This window comes from Salarias fasciatus, chromosome 20, assembly GCF_902148845.1.
Source record: "Salarias fasciatus chromosome 20, fSalaFa1.1, whole genome shotgun sequence".
NCBI classification, from domain to species: domain Eukaryota; kingdom Metazoa; phylum Chordata; class Actinopteri; order Blenniiformes; family Blenniidae; genus Salarias; species Salarias fasciatus.
In genome coordinates, this window is record NC_043764.1 from 11,940,568 (window position 1) to 11,958,950 (window position 18,383).

General features: G+C 41.8%; 1 protein-coding gene across 1 annotated transcript; it reads left to right on the forward strand.

Annotated features, from left to right (window-relative positions):
• Window positions 1–5,245: 5,245 nt before the first annotated feature.
• On the forward strand, window positions 5,246–12,681 carry olfml3a (olfactomedin-like 3a). Its single transcript, XM_030118713.1, has 3 exons — window positions 5,246–5,610; window positions 9,002–9,311; window positions 11,868–12,681. The coding sequence occupies exons 1-3, from the start codon at window positions 5,500–5,502 to the stop codon at window positions 12,650–12,652; spliced, it is 1,206 nt and encodes a 401-aa protein (XP_029974573.1). The 5' UTR covers window positions 5,246–5,499; the 3' UTR covers window positions 12,653–12,681.
• Window positions 12,682–18,383: the final 5,702 nt, after the last annotated feature.

An 18,383-nucleotide genomic window follows, 5' to 3' on the forward strand; every position in this document is an offset into this window, starting at 1 on the left:
GTGAAATAAGACTCAAATTATAACAAATGTATTGAAAAAATGCAGCAAGAAGACAATATAGACTAAATTAAATGAATACGGTGACACAAATGAGATGAAGCTGAAATCCCCCAAATAATCCAAAATAAATGCAAAATATTAAGTAGAGAAAAAAGATTCCGTCCAATACCGAAAGACACAGAGTGACTACAAGACAATGCAAAGCAACCGAGCATCAATCATTAAAATGACCAAAATGACAGTCAAAACAACTGCAAAGGGAAAAAACCAAAAGGAACCAAAGCCAACTAAAAACTAGGCATACATTATCATGACAACAAGGAAAATCTTCCCAAGCTGTTCCAAAATACAGCTAAAGACGCAAAAACACAAAATTACTTGCATTATTTAGCACAAGATGCACAAAACAACAAAAAATCTGCAATATAAATATTAAAAAAAAAACAGCAGGAATAACAACAAGCATAATTACCTCCAAAGAGAAATAAAATATCACCAAAAAATGGAAAATAATATAAAATAAATACAAAAAAGAACACGAGACAGAGCGACATCATGAAGAGTCAAATACCAAATAACTAAAACAGATAAAAGACAGTAACAGAGTATTTAAGGGATCGACACCTTCAAAGAAAAGCAAAACTGGAATCAGCACAAAAAGCACAAAAAGACAGGGAGTGAATCTGTTTATCTGCACGTCTCAGTTACCAACAATATTCATCAGAATGAGGTGTTCGCTCCATTTTTCCTATTTTATTTATTTTTGCTGAAAGTCTGGAATGCCACACATTTGTGACAAATTCAAAAGTCTTGAAGCCGACCGCGGGGGTCAAAGGTCACATGTTGCCAGTCAGTCAGTGTGTAATCAGCCCGTCATGCACTGCTGCTCCTGCAGTGAGGATAATCTATGATATACACGCTGTTTACTCACATCAGAGGAGCGCCGCCTCTCGCCGCGCAGCAGCGATGTGGGATCGACTTTCTGTCAGACTGGGAGGGGACCGCCGTGCTCGCACCGCCACGCCAAATCAAGCATGAACCACTGGAGCCGTAAATGTTTTAATCTTATTTCAGGGAGCAAATGCACCGCTGCAAATGTTTTTTTTTTTCTTTTCTTTTTTTCCTTTTAAAGCGTTACACTTTGGTACAAGCTCAGGGGGATTGCTTTAATATCTTAACGTTAGGTCTGATGGCAGAGTTGTTGTTGATGCACATTACCTGGAGCTCTTTCAGTCCATGGCTGAGGTGAAAACAGCCCATTTCAGTGCATTTAACCATTTACATGAAAACACACCCATTCATCCATCTTCTGTAATGCTCCATCCGCCGTGAGGTCCGGGGCTCCGGAGAGGATCCCAGCGGAGCGGGACTGAAGGCAGATTACATTCTGGACACGTAGCCAGTCTCTCATAGGACTTTTCATATTTTTATTTCATCGCACGGCCATCGATCGACCCATCTTAATCACCATCTTATCCAAACACCAACACTGCAGTTTCCACATGTTGGAGACGCTCACGTTTGGTCTTCCAGCAACTCTAAAATGTAAACCTCCTTTTGCATTTCCCAATATCACTGTAGTTTGCACGGTGTTTTCATGGTCTTGTGTATGTGTGTGTGTGTGTGTGTGTGTGTGTGTGTGTGTGTGTGTGTGTGTGTGTGTGTGTTACACCATAACCATACCTGTTAACCTGAAACCAATAAAATATGACTGTTTTGCTACTACATGGTATCAAAGAAAAAATAAAAACCACCTCGTAAGCACTTTTTTAATCTCTTATTTAACTGCACAGTGCAGATGGCAGAGCGACACACTCCCCCCTTTGGCGGAACAATATTTTTGCCATGAAAAGTACAACATGTGGCATTTTTAGCTAATGTGTTGAATTTGATGGGGACATACCCAAAGGCAGAAAATCTGGCCCAAAATGCCAGAAAACACCATAAACTTTGTTTCCGTGTTAAACTACGTTACTGAACATGTGACTGAATACAAACACTCGTCTCAGATTGTCGTTAACATCTGTTTGGATCCTCGCATTTATCTTCAGCTCTCGCTAAACTGCTGTTCATGGTATTTCATCACCATTATAAAAAAAAAAAAACAAAAACCCACTAGTGATGGCAGAAAGACTTAACTTCTCCAGACAGGCCTGATTTAACCCTGGACTATCAATATTAAGCATTTTTCACATGTTGGTTGTTTGTGGTGATGTGCAACATGTTTTAAATTCTTGTTTAATAATTCATCTCCTGGAAGTCTGCAGGTCAGCTTAGAGGCGAACAGCGAATGTGTGAACAGCAGTGCAACTGGACTTGATCTTTCACGTACGGATGCATGTGTGAAAGAAAATCAGACAGACTCGATTCATAATGCCATTACCAAAAAACAAAAGGCTTCATTCTTTAATTCTTCATTACTGTAATTGCAATACATGTCTGTGGTTTCATTTAAAGATTTGTTTTTCCATTATATTCAGTTGGACTTGGGGTAGCTACGGTTTTATACTTTGGTATCCGATATATTGTTGACTTTTAGTTATATTTTAACTGACATAGAAAATGAATGTCTTCAAGAAAAACACCCAGTCGTTTCATCCACAGGTCTTCTTAAAATACAAGACATTCCAGAATAATTGAAACTACAAAATAATACCATGAAGAAAACACTCACAAACAGAAGTGCCTTATTGTTAAGATAACATCCAAAAGGTGACTTGAAATATACATCATGTTGTACTTTATTAAGGCAAATTAGTCCCAAGGAGAATCAAAAATAGTATGCTTACAAGTATACTCCCAGTATTGATGTTAGCATACTTGTACATACGTGTTACTTAATAAAATGAACTTAGGGAATACTTATTTAGGTAAAGGTAATCTTGTTCTAACAAAACTCTTCCAGTGAAGCAGTAAAGCAGTCATCCGTGTCCATCAGCACACCTGATGTCAATTTTTGTTGCTCTTTGACTCCGTTCTGTTCCTATCCTGTAACTTTAACCCATTACAGCAGAGATGCTGCCACGTCTGAGTCTGGATCTGCAAAAGTTACTTCTTGGGGACTTTTTCCTCCCACCGTCCGCTGCTGGCTCGGGTGGGATTATGGGGTTTTATTTCGTAAAAGTGAGATTGCTGTGTTGTACTTGCTGCTCCGTAAATAGAGCTGAATTGCTTTGCACTGTCAGACAGTCTGTATATAGATTTTTTCCAACAGTTGTTCATATTGTCTGTTTTTTTCTTCTGTTTTTATGTTAGATTTCAGTTTCAAAGTTTGTGTTTTTGAGGTGAACGGATCCAACGATTCAAATTAAAGGACAAACTTGATAATTGTAACGATTTTCTTTCAGCAAAGTTCAGCTAAGCTTCGTATTTTCATCTCGTTTATTTCCTGGTATGCAGAAGTCACCGAGCGCCGGATCTGAATGCTGCGTCGCGTCTGCCTCCACTCTCACACAACCTCATATGTGAATGTCACTGATAAGAGAAAGTGATGGAAAAGCTCCTCTGAGATTCCGCTCCATGATTACATCCTATCTGCAGATTTGTCAGCTGTGCATTCAAGCTTCAAATCTTTCACGTCCTAAAGACGCTCCCGTGAACGTCCCGGGAGGTCAGATAAAACCTAGTCTGAGACCACTTCTCCTTTGAGATATTCGACGTTGTCCGGCTGGTCGCGGATGTTGAAGATGATTAATAGGGACGCTCGTGGTCGGCAAGGACGCTCGCAAAGGCCGGGGCAAAGATAACATGCTGATGTGCCACCGACAGCTGCCCTGGGTTCTGACGTCGGGCAGATAAGGCTCACGGTTTTCCTCCTGCCGATGCCACTTTCAGACTCCAACATCTGCAGCCTCAGCAGAAGCACAGACTCATTAGCAAAGGCCCTCCGCTGCTCAGTCTAGGTTGTTAGTTTGGTCCACTGAAGCCACAGAAAGCTGCTCGTTTTCTTGTCCGCCTCTCGTTTGGGCGTGCTGTTGACTCGGAGGTACTTTCCTGCTCTGACCCAACTGTAAAGAGAGCTTTTGTCCTCGCTTCTGTCTGTTTTCGTCCAGCCTCCTGACATCTGTCAACAAGGTATTTCTGTCCACAGGAAAACCCTCGCCCACTGTTTTCTCCTCCCAACATTCAACCCTATACAGTATATAAAGGGCTGTCCTCCACGGCCACCACATAACATTACTAATAGCTGCCTGATCTCATTTGCAATTAGATCTCAAAAGGACTGCAACTGTAGGTTTTAGTGCCTGAAAAAAATGTTTTTGAGTGAGTTATTAAAGGCTTCTGTTCTGTATGAGGGATCTTTACCCCACTGGTAGCTAATTACTATTCTCTAAGGAATTAACTCTTGATAGAACTCAAAAGAAAAAAACGCGACTCCATATTTATCATAGTTTTCATAAAACACGTGATTAGAATATAAGACACATTGAGGGAAATAACACTTTACATTAGAAGACACTACACTAAAAGTTTATCCCATTTTAATTCATTGTTAAACTATAAATCATTACAGTAATTATGATCCTCCTATTTAGAGATTTCTGAGAAAACTGTACAATCCTGTCAGTTTGGTGGATTTGATTTTTGTTTTAACATAGTTTACTTATACTGAAGATGTACAAACACGTGATGATGAGCTCGGTTTTCATGTTTCTATTGATCGCTGTGTTCTGTGTATGACAGCTGCACTGGGTGTGCATTGTAGGATTGTCAATAAGCATATTATTTGCATTATTGCACACTGATATGTTTTTGTTCAAAACCATATGAATAAACTGTCTCTATATTTAGAATACTGCTGCGTCACATCTAAATGCATCAATTATACCATCATCATAAACAGTAGCTCACCTTCACAACATCTGTCGTATTTCATTTCAGCTTTTTTTCTTCTTGCTTCTTTTCAGATTCAGTTGTTACACAAAAGAAGACTATGAAGATTTGACACAATTTGATACAAATTTTTGTAATGTTGTGCTCTTGTTTTCCTGTGATTAGAAGATGGTCATTCTCCGGTATGATTTTAGATATATTTGAACAAGGTCAAGCCCGGAGTGCTGCGAACATGTGTCCGATCCTCCAAATGGGCGTTTGGGGACGATCTGTTTGTGCAATAGCAGAAACGGTGTGTCTGGCAACATGTGCACCAAGCACACACACTCGCACAAAGTGAGCACAGCACATTTTGAGGACAGAGAGGGGTTAGAGGCACAAGGCTCCTCCCTGAGAGTTTGTGAAAACATTCCAGCAAAGTGAGAGCGGTCAAAGAATTGGAAACTCTCAGAGCGGCCTCTTAACTCTCTCTGTCCTTCACACACTTTTTTTTTTTTTTTTTTTTTTTTCTTGCATGTTTGGATTCAGCACAGTCGTCCACTGCACAGCGCTGGTCTGCAGGCTGAGGACGGTCCTGCTGAGGGACGCATCAGAAACAGTAACCTGAGGAGTCCTCTGAAGTCCGGACGGACAAAGAAACCCGACTGTCTCATTGATCGGCTCACAATGAAGCCGCTGTTTGTCCTACTCCTTTCCACTGCTTGGACTCTCAGCGCAGCTCAGCATTACTACCAGGGGCTGATGGATTATTTGGAGAACAGATTGTTGGCTATTGAGGTAAGAAGCGACCCTCTAAATGCGCTTTAAAAGCAGAGAAGATGTCTTGGTAGTTTGCTGGGCATTAGGGATAGCACTTGATTACCTCCTCCTCCTCCTTTTATTTGAATTTAATGTCTTAACGAAACAATTAATGCAATCTCTGCCCAGCTCATCAACTTTGCTGGGGCCTCTGGGGGAATGTCAGCTGATGCATGCCGAGCTCCTCGCACGGCTTCTGGTTCACAACACCGCAGTTTCAGAAGACAGTGACACACCAGTAATGAGTACAAGATTAACCTTTGCTGCAGCAGCATCAGACATCCAAACTCAGCCAGGAAAGATATGTTCTGCAAAGGTAGCGTGAAGGTGCGTTACAACAACAAGGCCTCAACGAAGACATCGAATTATGTTGTGTTTTTTGGATGGGGTTTGTAAGACATTATGCTGAATCAGTGTGATGCCAGACAGCGAATAAAGTGACACTTTTTCTTGGGGAATGAAATGGAAGAAGATTATACATCCACTCACCTCGGGGAGTCTTTAAAATAATTCTTTTAATGTTTTCTTTTGGAGTGAATTTACAGCGCTTGGATTTTGCGTTTTCATCCGCTGTGGCTGAGATGCAAAAGTGACGTTATTAAAAGTGTTACAAGCATGAAATGAATCGTGTGTTTACAGCTGAATCCCGCTCACTCGGACCCCCCGTGGCTTACCTCCAATCTCAGCCCCAATATGCTGCCTCGACACCTTGCAAGCGATATGAACGCGGCAATTCATCAGCAAGCTTTCATTGAACTTTCATTTCCATTTGACCACAGGCTCCCTCAGCAAGCAGAGAGGGAAAATGAAACTGAAGCCGAAGAGCCGTCGGTTATTACACCTCGCTCCGTATAATTCACCTGTCATCCTCGCCCTGTCAGTCACTTCGCTGGGAATCACGCCGCTGTTTCTTTGATTGAAAAAGGGGACATTTAGTCTTGTGATATTTGCTGGAGTAGGAGATGAGGTGATCGGCGTGGCCTGCAGCTCTTTCAGGAAAATTTACGCTAACAAGGCAAGATGACAACATGTTGACGTTTGACTTGTCAAAGACACAAGTGGGTGAGAAATGAAGGAAAAAAATGGTTTGAGTTTGTCTTAGAGTGGCGTTATGCTACCATGAGCCAACAAGATGTTGTGCATATACTGCAGGACCTGCCTCCCCACGACTTTTATTAGCAGACTTCATTAAGAGAGTTTCTGTGCTGAACCGAACTCTGTGACTTTGTGACCGACCACCTTCCATACCGTGTGAATCGCATGTTCAGTTTGTCTGCTGTGGCAGCAGTTCAGTACAATTAAAAACCTGATTATGTGTGCTAATTTTATCGACTAATACAGTAAGCAGAAACAGCACTGTTTTCAGATGATTGCTCTCATGTAAACAGAAAACCCTCCTTTGACTATTTATTGTACGTGAGCTTAGTTAAGCAGTTTATTCTACCAGCAAAAGACATGCAAACTAAAAGTGTAGTCTGTGTTCTGCAGATTAGCATTTTGTGTGAACAATGTTCATATTCTGGAGCTCAGTTGGATACACAACCAGTTTCTCCCAAAAGAACCCCCCAAAAACATTAAGATCACAGGGTTGTGCGGTCTGCTGCTCTGGAGCCACATCAGGCTCTTCAGCAGCGCCCCCCTGCAGCTCTGACAGGATTACATACGAATACAAATTATTTTTGAAGGTTTATTAGAAGTTTTGGCATGGTTAAATAAGTGATAAGATGTTTTAATAAAACATGCATTACCTCTGGTTACATTTTTAGACCTCGGAAAGCTAACTTTGAATGAAAGAAGAAAAAAGTCTCAAAGCTTTTTATTTAGTCATCTCAGGCTACACATTTAATTTTTTTAAAGGAATACTTCTTGTTTACCCATCTGTTTTTATCACTATTGTTATCATTATTGAAAAAAAAAGATTTATACAGTTTCGAATAGGCTTCCCTGAATAATTTATCTCATTGTATTGTTTTTATCTCACATGTAAAACAGCACAACATCTTCATACTTGTCATATCTTTCAGTGCGTTCAGTTCATAAATTATCATATCAGTATTTTTCTTTGATACTTTGTTGAGGCTGGATTCAGAGGGTTGGATTTGCACTGAAAAGAAAACGACTCAGCAGGTTAAAGTTAAAGTTTTTACTCAAGGATCACAGCAAGTATGATCTCACTGAATTTACAACATGAGCTACCACCTTTAACTTTTCAACCCAGATACTGCTGAACACCCCACGGGTTGTGATTGTTCAAATGAAAGAATCTAAGTCACATTCAGCAGAAAAAAACAGAAAATTCTCTATTTCCTCTCTGATGAAATTTTGTGAAGTAGGTAACTGGCATCTCTGTTTTTCACCATTGACGCTTTTCACAGATTAAATCTGCTTCATCTCTGCTTTTTGAGGGCTCAGTTGATAGCATGTAAGGATGTGTGCATATAAAGCTAATTAACAACTTAAAGTGCCCTCTTTTAGCATGATAATAACATTTGTGAACTCAGTTATCAACATTTCTTCACCAAGAACTAGAATGATTATCATAGATTGGCAAATGTTCACGGAAATGAAACCTACTGAATTTATGATTGGAAGATCTCTGCTTTGAGGATAAAAAATTATAACAGTTCAAACTTTCATTACTGAAGATCACTGTTGCACTGACCTGAACACTATAAATATAAATATTTAACTACTATAAAGCACTTAGATTCCAGGGAGACACTTGGGCTTGCGTCTCTGTTTTGAGAGTTTTTTGATTGTCAAGGTGATTTTATGCGGCGTGTGCCAGGTTGGGTCAAACCATCATGGTGGTGGAGGCACTTTTCTTTTTTTAGAATAATGAAACTGAATAACCTACTGACTATAAAGATCATTTTATGACCTGACACTTTTAATATTTGATAACTTACAATTGGAATATCTAAATGATTATTGTGGAGGATTTTTGAATGAAAGGTTTATTAATACATATATATTTTTAAATCTCAAGTGCCTCCTGGAGTGCCTTCAAGTACCCCCAGGGGACAGTGTATTCCCATTTGAGAACCAGTCTCATGTAAGACTCATGTTTAGGCTGGAGTCTTCATTTATGTCGATGACAATCATCATGTCACAATAGAGCACGAAGGAGGCGATCGGCCAGCCCCGCATCTAATTGATTGATTAAAACTGACAACAGATGAGATGTTGGAATCTTGTTAATCGAATTAACATGGCAGTCCGCATCAAGTTAAATAAGAATACTGCGAAAGCTGCTCTGGAGTCGCTGAGTGTCAGAGACACAGAGGAAACTGAAGTGTCTTTCCTGGTGAGGCAGTTCGAGGAAACTCATTTCACAGGCTTTTGTAACGTCTCTCCCTGGATTTCACAGGATCGCATGCTGCTGTGGCACGACGAGTCTCACCGCCATCACACGGAGATGAAGGACCTGAGAAAGCTGGCCGCCGAGGCTGTGGACACGCTGAAGAACCACCACGGCTCCCTGGCCAAAAACCTGGAGGGCGCCGCGGCGCGAGTGGACCGCATCGAGCGGGAGATGGACTTTGTGGAGAGCCAGACGTCCCCCCGGGCCTGTGCGAACACCGCCGACAAGGTGGTGGAGCAGGGGGCCTGGGGGCTGCAGGAGAGCCGAGGGGAGGCCGAGGATGAGGAGTGGGAGGAGATTTCCTCCACCGTCTCTGGTGAGCTACAAGGAAGTGCACGCACACTTGAGCCAAACGCTCCAGGCTGACTTTGATCTTTCAGTTTCATTCACGGCTGAGGCTTGGCACAGTCAGAAGCTATAGGATCCATAGTACGTATGATCCGAGCAGTTACTGTGACACATCCCTCCGACTCCCCTCCCTTTCTGCCCAACTGCTGTCTTGGAACGGCCGCGGCACTGGAAAATGGGAAACAAACGCGTCGCTGTTACAAGTCATTTAACGGAGCGCTTCGACTCAGTGTGCAGTCATGTTTTCCAGCAGCCATGTGGCTTCATGCAACTCATTTCTTTCTGCAGAGCGTCAACCCACCCCATTCCCCCCGAGCAGCTCCAGCTCAGCATTTGTCACAATAATCTCCGCATCCCAAGGCGAACCGCTGCAAACAATGCCGAGATGCATTTTGCAGCTCTGAGTCATTTACTCAGGTAACACAGAGACTTGCCAAGGCGCTGATAGGAAAACTTGTGAACTTGTGTTAATTCCTCACTGGCATATTTCACCGGATGATGTACATAAGCATCTAATTTTAACTTTTTGTCTACAAAAAAATATATTCATCATGGTAGATTGTTAACCATTTATTGGATTGAACATGATTTATTATGAACTTTGTTTGTGATTCCACTTCACATACATTTTGCAGGTGATTTACTCAGAATTGCACCACCAGGTGTTTAAATACAAATGATCTGCTGGAAAGCTAACAAAAAAAGAAAGGTAGGAGATGATCTGTCACAAAGTTAACATCTGAGCAAAGGCAAAGGGGATTTTAGGGTAAAATTCAGTGAATAAAAGTCATGGGGAGCCAGATGAGGAAATGTCTCTTACCACACTAACTCCAGCATCTCAGACACAATCAGAAACTATAGAAATGTTTTCAGAGGTTTCAAGTCATAGAATAAAACTCCCCACAGTACTGTGATCTGAAACGCATGTCCATTGTTCCATACACATGACAACAAATCTGCTAAACTGATGTGTGCTATTTGTACATCTTCCATCTGTTGATCGGCTTCGTATGGTAAGTTGCTCATTTCTGCCAAACAAACACTTAGATTAACAATCACTAGGCTTAAATTGTTGTTTCTCAGCCCTTCTGTAATTTGCCTGCTTTGTGTTTCTTGTGCCAGCTGTTTATAATGGGTTTTTTATTCCATTAATGTTATATCATATTGCACCATTGACTATAGTTTACTGCTGGGCCTGGGAGAGATTGTATTAAGAGATTTGTATTTTTGACATTTGTGAATGGCAATAACACCTCTTGAATCAAATTGTTACCCGCTCAAAACTAAAGTGCCGTTCAAGCACAAGATCGTCTGGTGTGTCAAATACAAAGAGAGCGGCCCTCGGTTGGCTTTTCATGTGTAATCTGTGCTTCTTCGTGGAGGAGGGACAGGAAACTGGCCTGAGGTCAGCGACTTAACTCTCCCAGCTCATGTTCTGCCTGCACAAAGTGCTCCATTGTGAATGTCCATGAAATGACCCAGAACGAAGTTCAGCGCATTGTAGGGACTCAATTCATATCTGTGTGCACAATGCTAATTTAGCTCCTGGGCACATTCGTGTGTGCATGTATGAGAGGAAGGAGGAGGAGACGGAAGGGATGCATGAGATTAGTTTTTTCTTTATTAATTTATTTTTGTTACAGAAGCATCTTCATGTTGCGCTCATGCTTCCTCTCATTATGACTGTGTCCAATTTCCTCCTGAATGGTTTGAATATTCTCTGAATTTGGAGCGCCGGGCAGCAGGCAGCTACGTTTTCCTCAGAGTCTCTTTTCATCCGAGCCCAGGCAGCTCACTGAAACCTGCAAATGGAACTAATTGTGACACGAGCTGGAAATCTCATTCAATTACTATAATCAACTTCTCATTTGTGAAACACTGCAGTCATAAATCTATAATTTTCCAGGTGATATGAAGTAATGGGGTGTTGGATGCAGCTTTTTGTCAGCAGCTTTCAGCCCCTAATTATGCAGTTTCTTCTATTGTTTTCTTCATATTTCTGAGGGGTTTTCCCACCTGGATTTAATACTTTCACATATTGAAGTCCAATAATGAGTATCAGTATAATTCAGGACATCAAACCATTAAAATATTAAAATTTGTAATAATACATTATATTCATTATCATTCCCTGGCAGGAGTAAAAATAAAAACCTTCATTTTTTTCATACATTTAATGTGTTTTCACTCTGAATCTTGACATACACATCCTTAGTTTCGGTCTTTCCACCTTTTTTTGTCCATTGTGTCTTGATGTGTTGTGTATTTTTCATGTCTAGGTCAATTCCCTCCTGTTTATTGATTCATCTTGTGCGCCGCTATCCTGTCAAATTTCTGTGAATTTCATTCCTTTTTTTCCTCTTGTTGTTGAATGTCCATATTTGAGTGTAATTTAAGGTCAGCAGTCCGGAAAGAAGAGTTTTTATTTGCTGCTTTCTGCAAAAACAATCATGTGCCATGTGAGAAGAGACATTTTCTCTCTTAGCATATAAATGCTCACATTTCCCCTTTTTTCCCCCTTTAGACTGTGTGGAAATCATCTCTGGCATCAGATCAGTGAAAATCCTGAAGCGAGTGGGCAGTCCCAAAGGAATGTGGACCAGAGACCCCAGATCGTCCAAGGTCTACGTCTTTAACGGCACATCGGGAGACACCGTCTACCAGTTCAGCTCTGTTCGGGACTTTTCGGGCTCTCCTGGTGTGGAAGGCAGCAAACCCTTCAGGCTCCCCTCTGAGTGGGCCGGGCCCGGCAGTGCCGTCTATAACGACTATCTGTACTATGTGAAGCAAGAGGCCGATACGGACGTTCAGGTGGTCAAATATGACCTGCTGGCTGGCGAGGAGACAGAAACGGCCATATTCCCCGTGGAGAGCCGGGCCACGGTTTACGACCTCAACCCGGAGACGGTCGCGGACCTCGCAGCTGATGATGAGGGTCTCTGGCTCCTGTATGCCCCCAGTGACAGCGAACCAAGCATCAGCCTGGCAAAGATGGACGCTGCCACGCTGGATATAGAGCAGATCTGGGACACCCGCTGCCCGCGGGAGAACGCAGAGGCCGCTTTTGTAGTGTGCGGGACCGTCTACGTGGTCTACAACACTCGCCTGGCCAGCCGCTCCCGGGTCCAGTGCGTGTTTGACGTCAACGACATGGTGGTCAGCGAGGAGGCTCCGCTCCTCTACTTCCCCAGGAGGTACGGCGCCCACGCCAGCCTGAAATACAACCCCGAGGAGAAGCAGCTCTACGGGTGGGACGACGGCTACCAAATCATCTACAGACTGACCATGAAGAGGAAACTCCTGGCTTAACAGCAGTGAAGCAGTGACACATTTTCTAAGGCAAGGATTAAAGAATAGAAACAGTTCAGTTTTCCAACATGTACCTTCACTTATTCAAACCAGTGTGTGCAGCAGTTGGTTAGGAAAACATCAAAACGGATATATGTACAGTTCTGCATGTGTCTTTATGATATTATTTGCTTGTTGTCATGTGAATACAAAACATACAGGTCAGTGGTTGGTCTACCTATTTTCCATCTATCTTCCACATTGCTTTATTCAACTTAAGGTAACACGAGGTGGGGCGAACGCTATTGAGCAAAACCACGGTGCATTATGGACAACTTTTCACCCTTACATGCATAAGGAGAGTGCAATTTCCAGATAGAAAGGCCTCTAAGTTCAGGATCAAACCGATGCAAGGATATGCTTTTCTGTTTGACATTCAGCCCTCATTCATCAATCCATTGATCTTCTGCACCTCCAGGCCTCAGTGGAGCGAATCCCACCCGTCGGTGAGTTAAGATGAAAAGACAGACAGTCATTCTCACACACATCAGCAGCTGAGAGCCGGCAGTTTATCGAACAGGCGTGTCTTTGGACTGTGGCAGGATACAGTGCATCCTGAAAAAATGCAACAGCAGGGAGAACGGAAATGCCTCGACCGGGGATTCAGACCAGGGCTTTCTTTCTTCTTACGATATATTCCAGCGGGCCTGACGCTGCAGCTTGTTATTGCTCCACTTTCCAGTATCTCTCTGAAACAAGTACCCTCATGTTTACATAATTACAGCTTCCAGTTCGTCCCAAAGCATAAAGCTCTCGAAGCAATCGAGCCGCAGAGGACAGAGGGTGACCTGTGGAATTGGCTTTGGAAAGCCGCAATAAATGAAGTCAGCTCAGAGTCAGATGATTTGGGGACGTGCGCCTTCGGAGTCAGTGCTATTTTTGCTTTGCGATAAAACAGGGTTTATGTTTCACCTGCTTCAATAAGATGTACTCGTTGTGTTTACTGTGCAGGCAGGCAGGCATGACTTCGAAGATGTAGCATCAACTGATACTCCTTTTCACCACGAGCTCATAAAACAAATAGATGTGACTGCTGGTTTCAGCTTCAGATGGTAATGGGTCATGTTTTCTGTTTCAGTAATCTGCACCAAACTGTAAAATCTTTAAAATAACATCAAGGTTCACCTGCATCCTCATCAACACTGGTGTCTGTTTTGTTGTGAATAAACATGAAAAATGTAAGCTTGAAATTCATGCTTTGTTAAAACACACCGTTCTAGAACTGAATAGGATAAATGTGTGTTTGCAGGGGCGTTTGTAGACACTGGGGGCTCCAGACTTGAGGCACTCCATAACGAAGGAGCAACTATTTATAATCATTATGTTCAACGATTTTTATTTTCAAAGATAAAGAGAAGCAGAAGCCACTTGTTCAGACCCGTTGCCAGACATTCGTCTCAGGGGATGCCCCTCTTGCTCCTACATAGACCCGGCCCTGCACTTGATATCAAAAGACAAAGCAGTTTTTGTTAAAATCAGACAAAAAACAACTTCATGACTTCATCGTAACTCCTCATAAAGCAGGGGGGCTCCATGACTGAGAGTCTGAAGATGTTGTCAGAATGAAGGGACTCCAGCGCTGACGATCTCTGGGTGCCTCCTTTTTTGTCTCTATTGGCATGTGATCATTTTTCTTTGGATCAATGTTGACGTTTAGGTGAGAGAACGGTTCACAATCCTCTCACCATAACATCAATGTTGATATTTGAAGGTTGTTTAAAGAGGGCTATTCAAATTTGTTGCCTTGTGCACATTTTATTGAAATATAGTTCTACCATGTTTGCTAAATGAAATAATTAAAAGTTAAAATCATAGGGTCAGGTTTTTTTTAAATTATTGTTTATAGCTCTCACTTCAGTCAATGTATATTTACAAATCTTCCAATTGAATCCTTTCCTCCTACTCACACTCTGATCACAGCCAAACAGAGTTGTTGTTTTTTTAAACCTGAAAATAGCATCATTATCCTGCCGATGCTTCGGCTTCTGTCAGCCTCAGCTGGTCTTGGAGGGTCAGTAGTGATTAGTAAATGTGACACTCAGGATGCAATTAGCTGAGAAGGATGGATGTCTGTCAAGCCTCCCGCCGGTTGACACATCCTCCCTCTGCTGGATTATCTTCATCACAAGGTGGGATGAAATCTATCTCACTCCTTTGATTAAAACTTCTTTAAGCATACAAATGAGCAGAGTTGTTAACATTGACATCCCAATGCTAACACAAAAGAGCTGAGAGAGAAGATACACAATCATCGACAAATCATCAGCAAACAAGTAAATCGGGAGTGAAAATAGGAAGGAAACTAATGGGGAGGCAACCAGCCAGCGAAGCTCCCTGCTCCTCTCCTTCCTCCTGAACTGCTGTAGCTTCCGAGGGATTTTAGAAAACCTTCAGTCGGTCTGATACCGAGCAGCTGTCACACAGCTCCATGGCCCCACCGATCAGCTGTCTGGTTCTGCAGTGAGGAAGTAATCTCCTACCACTGCTACAATGACGACTCTCCAATTGACTTAAACACGACCCTCGTCTATCTCTGCGGCTTCCTCTGCTGCCTCATCCCCACCTTCACTCTGCACTCATCCTCTGCTGGGAGGAGATAAAAAAAAAAAAAAAAGAATGAACTGTAACTTCAGCTTAAAGTGGAGTGATATTTGTTGGTGCCTCATCCAATCTGGTCAACCAAACCCACCGTAACCTCACCAAACCTCAGTGTGCAGTTAATCCCAAACTCTCCTGCCTCTCCCACATTAAAGTACACTGCTAAACATAATTTTGTAGATATAATAAGCATTGGAAGTCCCCATTTATCACTTGACCATGGCCGGGTGGTGCAATTCAAGTTTGATTCCATTCAGAAGAGTGCTGCCAGACTAATTACAAAAACTGAGAAACACGACCGCATAACACCAGTGCTGGGTTATTGGAAAACACTATTATATCTGCCCTTCCTCCAACCTGTGCATCCACGGTAACACCCCTCCCACCACAACACACTCCTACGTCTCCACAGCTGCCGACCAAACTCACCATGATGGCAGATCTGCTCCCGTCCAGAGCACCTGAAAGCACCACAGACCTTGATGATGATTGAAATTCATCATAGTTCTTGTTGGTATTTTGAAGCACTCTGAGATTTCTGAATATAAAGCGCACTACAAATAGCATCTGTCAGTAAGTTTTTATTCACGTCACAGCTTCATATATGCTAAAATCAGCACAGGGAAAACACGTGATGTCACACTTTTTTAAGGAAAATAAACTATACTCTGAGCTCAGACTTATTAATTCTTTCTTTCCTATGCTTTGTGTGAACTAAAACACAACATAGAAAAACACCAGGATGCCACCAGGTTATTAGAGCCTGTCGGGTTTCCTGCTTTAATTTGACCATTTCACTCCAAACTAAATCTCATTCTCTTCCTTTGTGGCCGTCCCCGCTTGTTAAGCCACAGGCTGTGCTGTCATTATCTGGTGCGCCGCCACAAAACTCAGAGCCAATTTAGCATAAGTCTTTAATCAAAGGAAAGAAGAAGAAATAAAGCATGTCACAGAACGGATAACACATCACGTTCTATGGTAGAGAAGACAACAAGCATTGTTTTTTTTTTTTTCAGATTCTTTGAAACAAAATAACGACAATTCCTGGTGGAAATACTGTGAGCCGTTTACTTTATTACACACGGGGTCACTCCGGGCTTGAGGCTCGGTAATGATCTAGAATCTAAAAGGAAGCAATAATAGAGGTTTCTTTCTTTTGTTTTGTTTTTTTCACAATTTTTTTTTTTTTTTTTTTTTTTTTACAAATACAAAATGCTCAATAAAAAAATTGGAAATTCAGTGCTATTGGAACAGTTGGAAGGAAAACAAGATCATATCAAGAAACATTACAATATGAGGCAAAGCCAGAAGGTCGTGAAACAGTCCATAAACAGAGGCAATTGATTCAACAGGTTTCATCAACTATGAAAACACACACACACACACACACACACACACACACACACACACACACACACACACACACATACACACACACACACACCACACTGTCATTAGAATATATGACCATCATAAAGCACATGTTTTCAAAAAAGAATGAACAGAAACTACATAATAATAACAGGAAGTATTATTATTATTCAACCACTTGTTTCAAATTGCACACTTAAATAAGATATTATAAAATCATCGAGTGAGCGGCTACGGAGGGAGTTCACCATGAAAACGACGGCATGTGTGTGAGAAGCGTGTTGATGCTGTGATGAGCTACGTCAAGCGTGGAACAATAACGCGCCGACCCATTCTCGCTATAACGAAAGTGCCAATTAGAGAAATGCCACCGCTCCGTCCACCCAGCAGCCTCTCTTTTTCACACGCAAACACACGCCCAGGCACTGAACTGCTCACTCCAGCCACCCGAGGAGGAAATGGCTAAACCAGACCGGGGCTGAGGGGTCTGCTGGATGCATCTGCTCCTGACTTCACGTCTGGCCTCGATTCATCAGTGACATTTTCACCAAACGCCGTGACAGATGGCGTGCTCATTGTGCAGACGTCTGCACCTGAAGTCTGCCGTTACTCGTCTGGAGGAGTCTGGACTGGCTGACGGCAGCTGCATCAGGATGAAGACGCTTTTGTTGGGATGCTATAAAAGAATGATTCACCGTTTCTCGAAAATAAATTATTTGTATACTACCGAGTGTAGTCTGTCGATGTTTTCAAGACGTTTTCCTGCTGTGTATCAGCTTTTAAAGTGGAGCCTGAATGAACTGATGCTGTCCGCCGTTTCCCATTACAGCTGAAAACACGGAAAATCTGAAATAAAGCAAAACAGAACCTATGCAATATATCCATTTATCTACATACAGGGGCTTTGTCATGTAAAAACAACTGAAGAGGAAGAACTTAGGGGTAGAAAATCACAGAATGTCATATTTAAATCAACTGTAAGTGAAAATAATTTGCAATATACCAGTGGATTGTTCAATGAGTCAAATTTCTTTTCCTCATTTTCCAGCGTTGTTATCTTTCAAGCTAAAATCACATCTTTCCTCTTTGAAAGTAAATTCAATATTATTGCTAACAGCAATTTCTTAATCAGTTTTACAAACTGAAAGGAGCTAAAAGCTTTTTTTTCCCCAAAACTGAACCAAGTAATTTATACTAAACTTCATCAAACTCAATTGTGAGGCAGAAATTGCATTTCCATTTTCACTTTCATTCTCCGATCTGATTGAGTTACTTAGAAGCCAACCAGGCCTTTGTTTCCCTTTTTCTTTTCTCCGAAGGCAGCTGGATTTGTTCAAGACATCAGGATTAGAGTTTAAATGTCTTCAAAACCTCAAACAAGCCCTGTCGCAGACAGGAAATGGAGAAAACATTATCTGGTTGTCTAGATTGAAAAACCATCGATATCTCCTTGGTCTTAAAGCAACATCTGAAGAGACTGTTGGATAAGTGTATTTAATCAATATGTCACCTTATATAACTTTTCGACATCCTTATATGTCATGATTATCAACAATACTGGTGATTTTAATCATCCAATCAGAAAGACATCTGTCATTTTCTACCCCTGTGCATGTCGGAAATCAGTTTTTAGATTTACACAGTAAGCTTAAACAAAAGGAAAAGAAAATACGCTTTACATCAAAAGCAACTCTGTTACATGAATCAAGGCCATAACTGGGAT

Bases quoted from the DNA above. Each gene is read 5' to 3' on its own strand.
- olfml3a (XM_030118713.1), top strand. From the start codon at position 5,500: ATGAAGCCGCTGTTTGTCCTACTCCTTTCCACTGCTTGGACTCTCAGC. The intron at 5,611-9,001 runs GTAAGAAGCGAC...TGGATTTCACAG, and splicing joins ACAGATTGTTGGCTATTGAG to GATCGCATGCTGCTGTGGCA. The intron at 9,312-11,867 runs GTGAGCTACAAG...TTCCCCCTTTAG, and splicing joins GATTTCCTCCACCGTCTCTG to ACTGTGTGGAAATCATCTCT.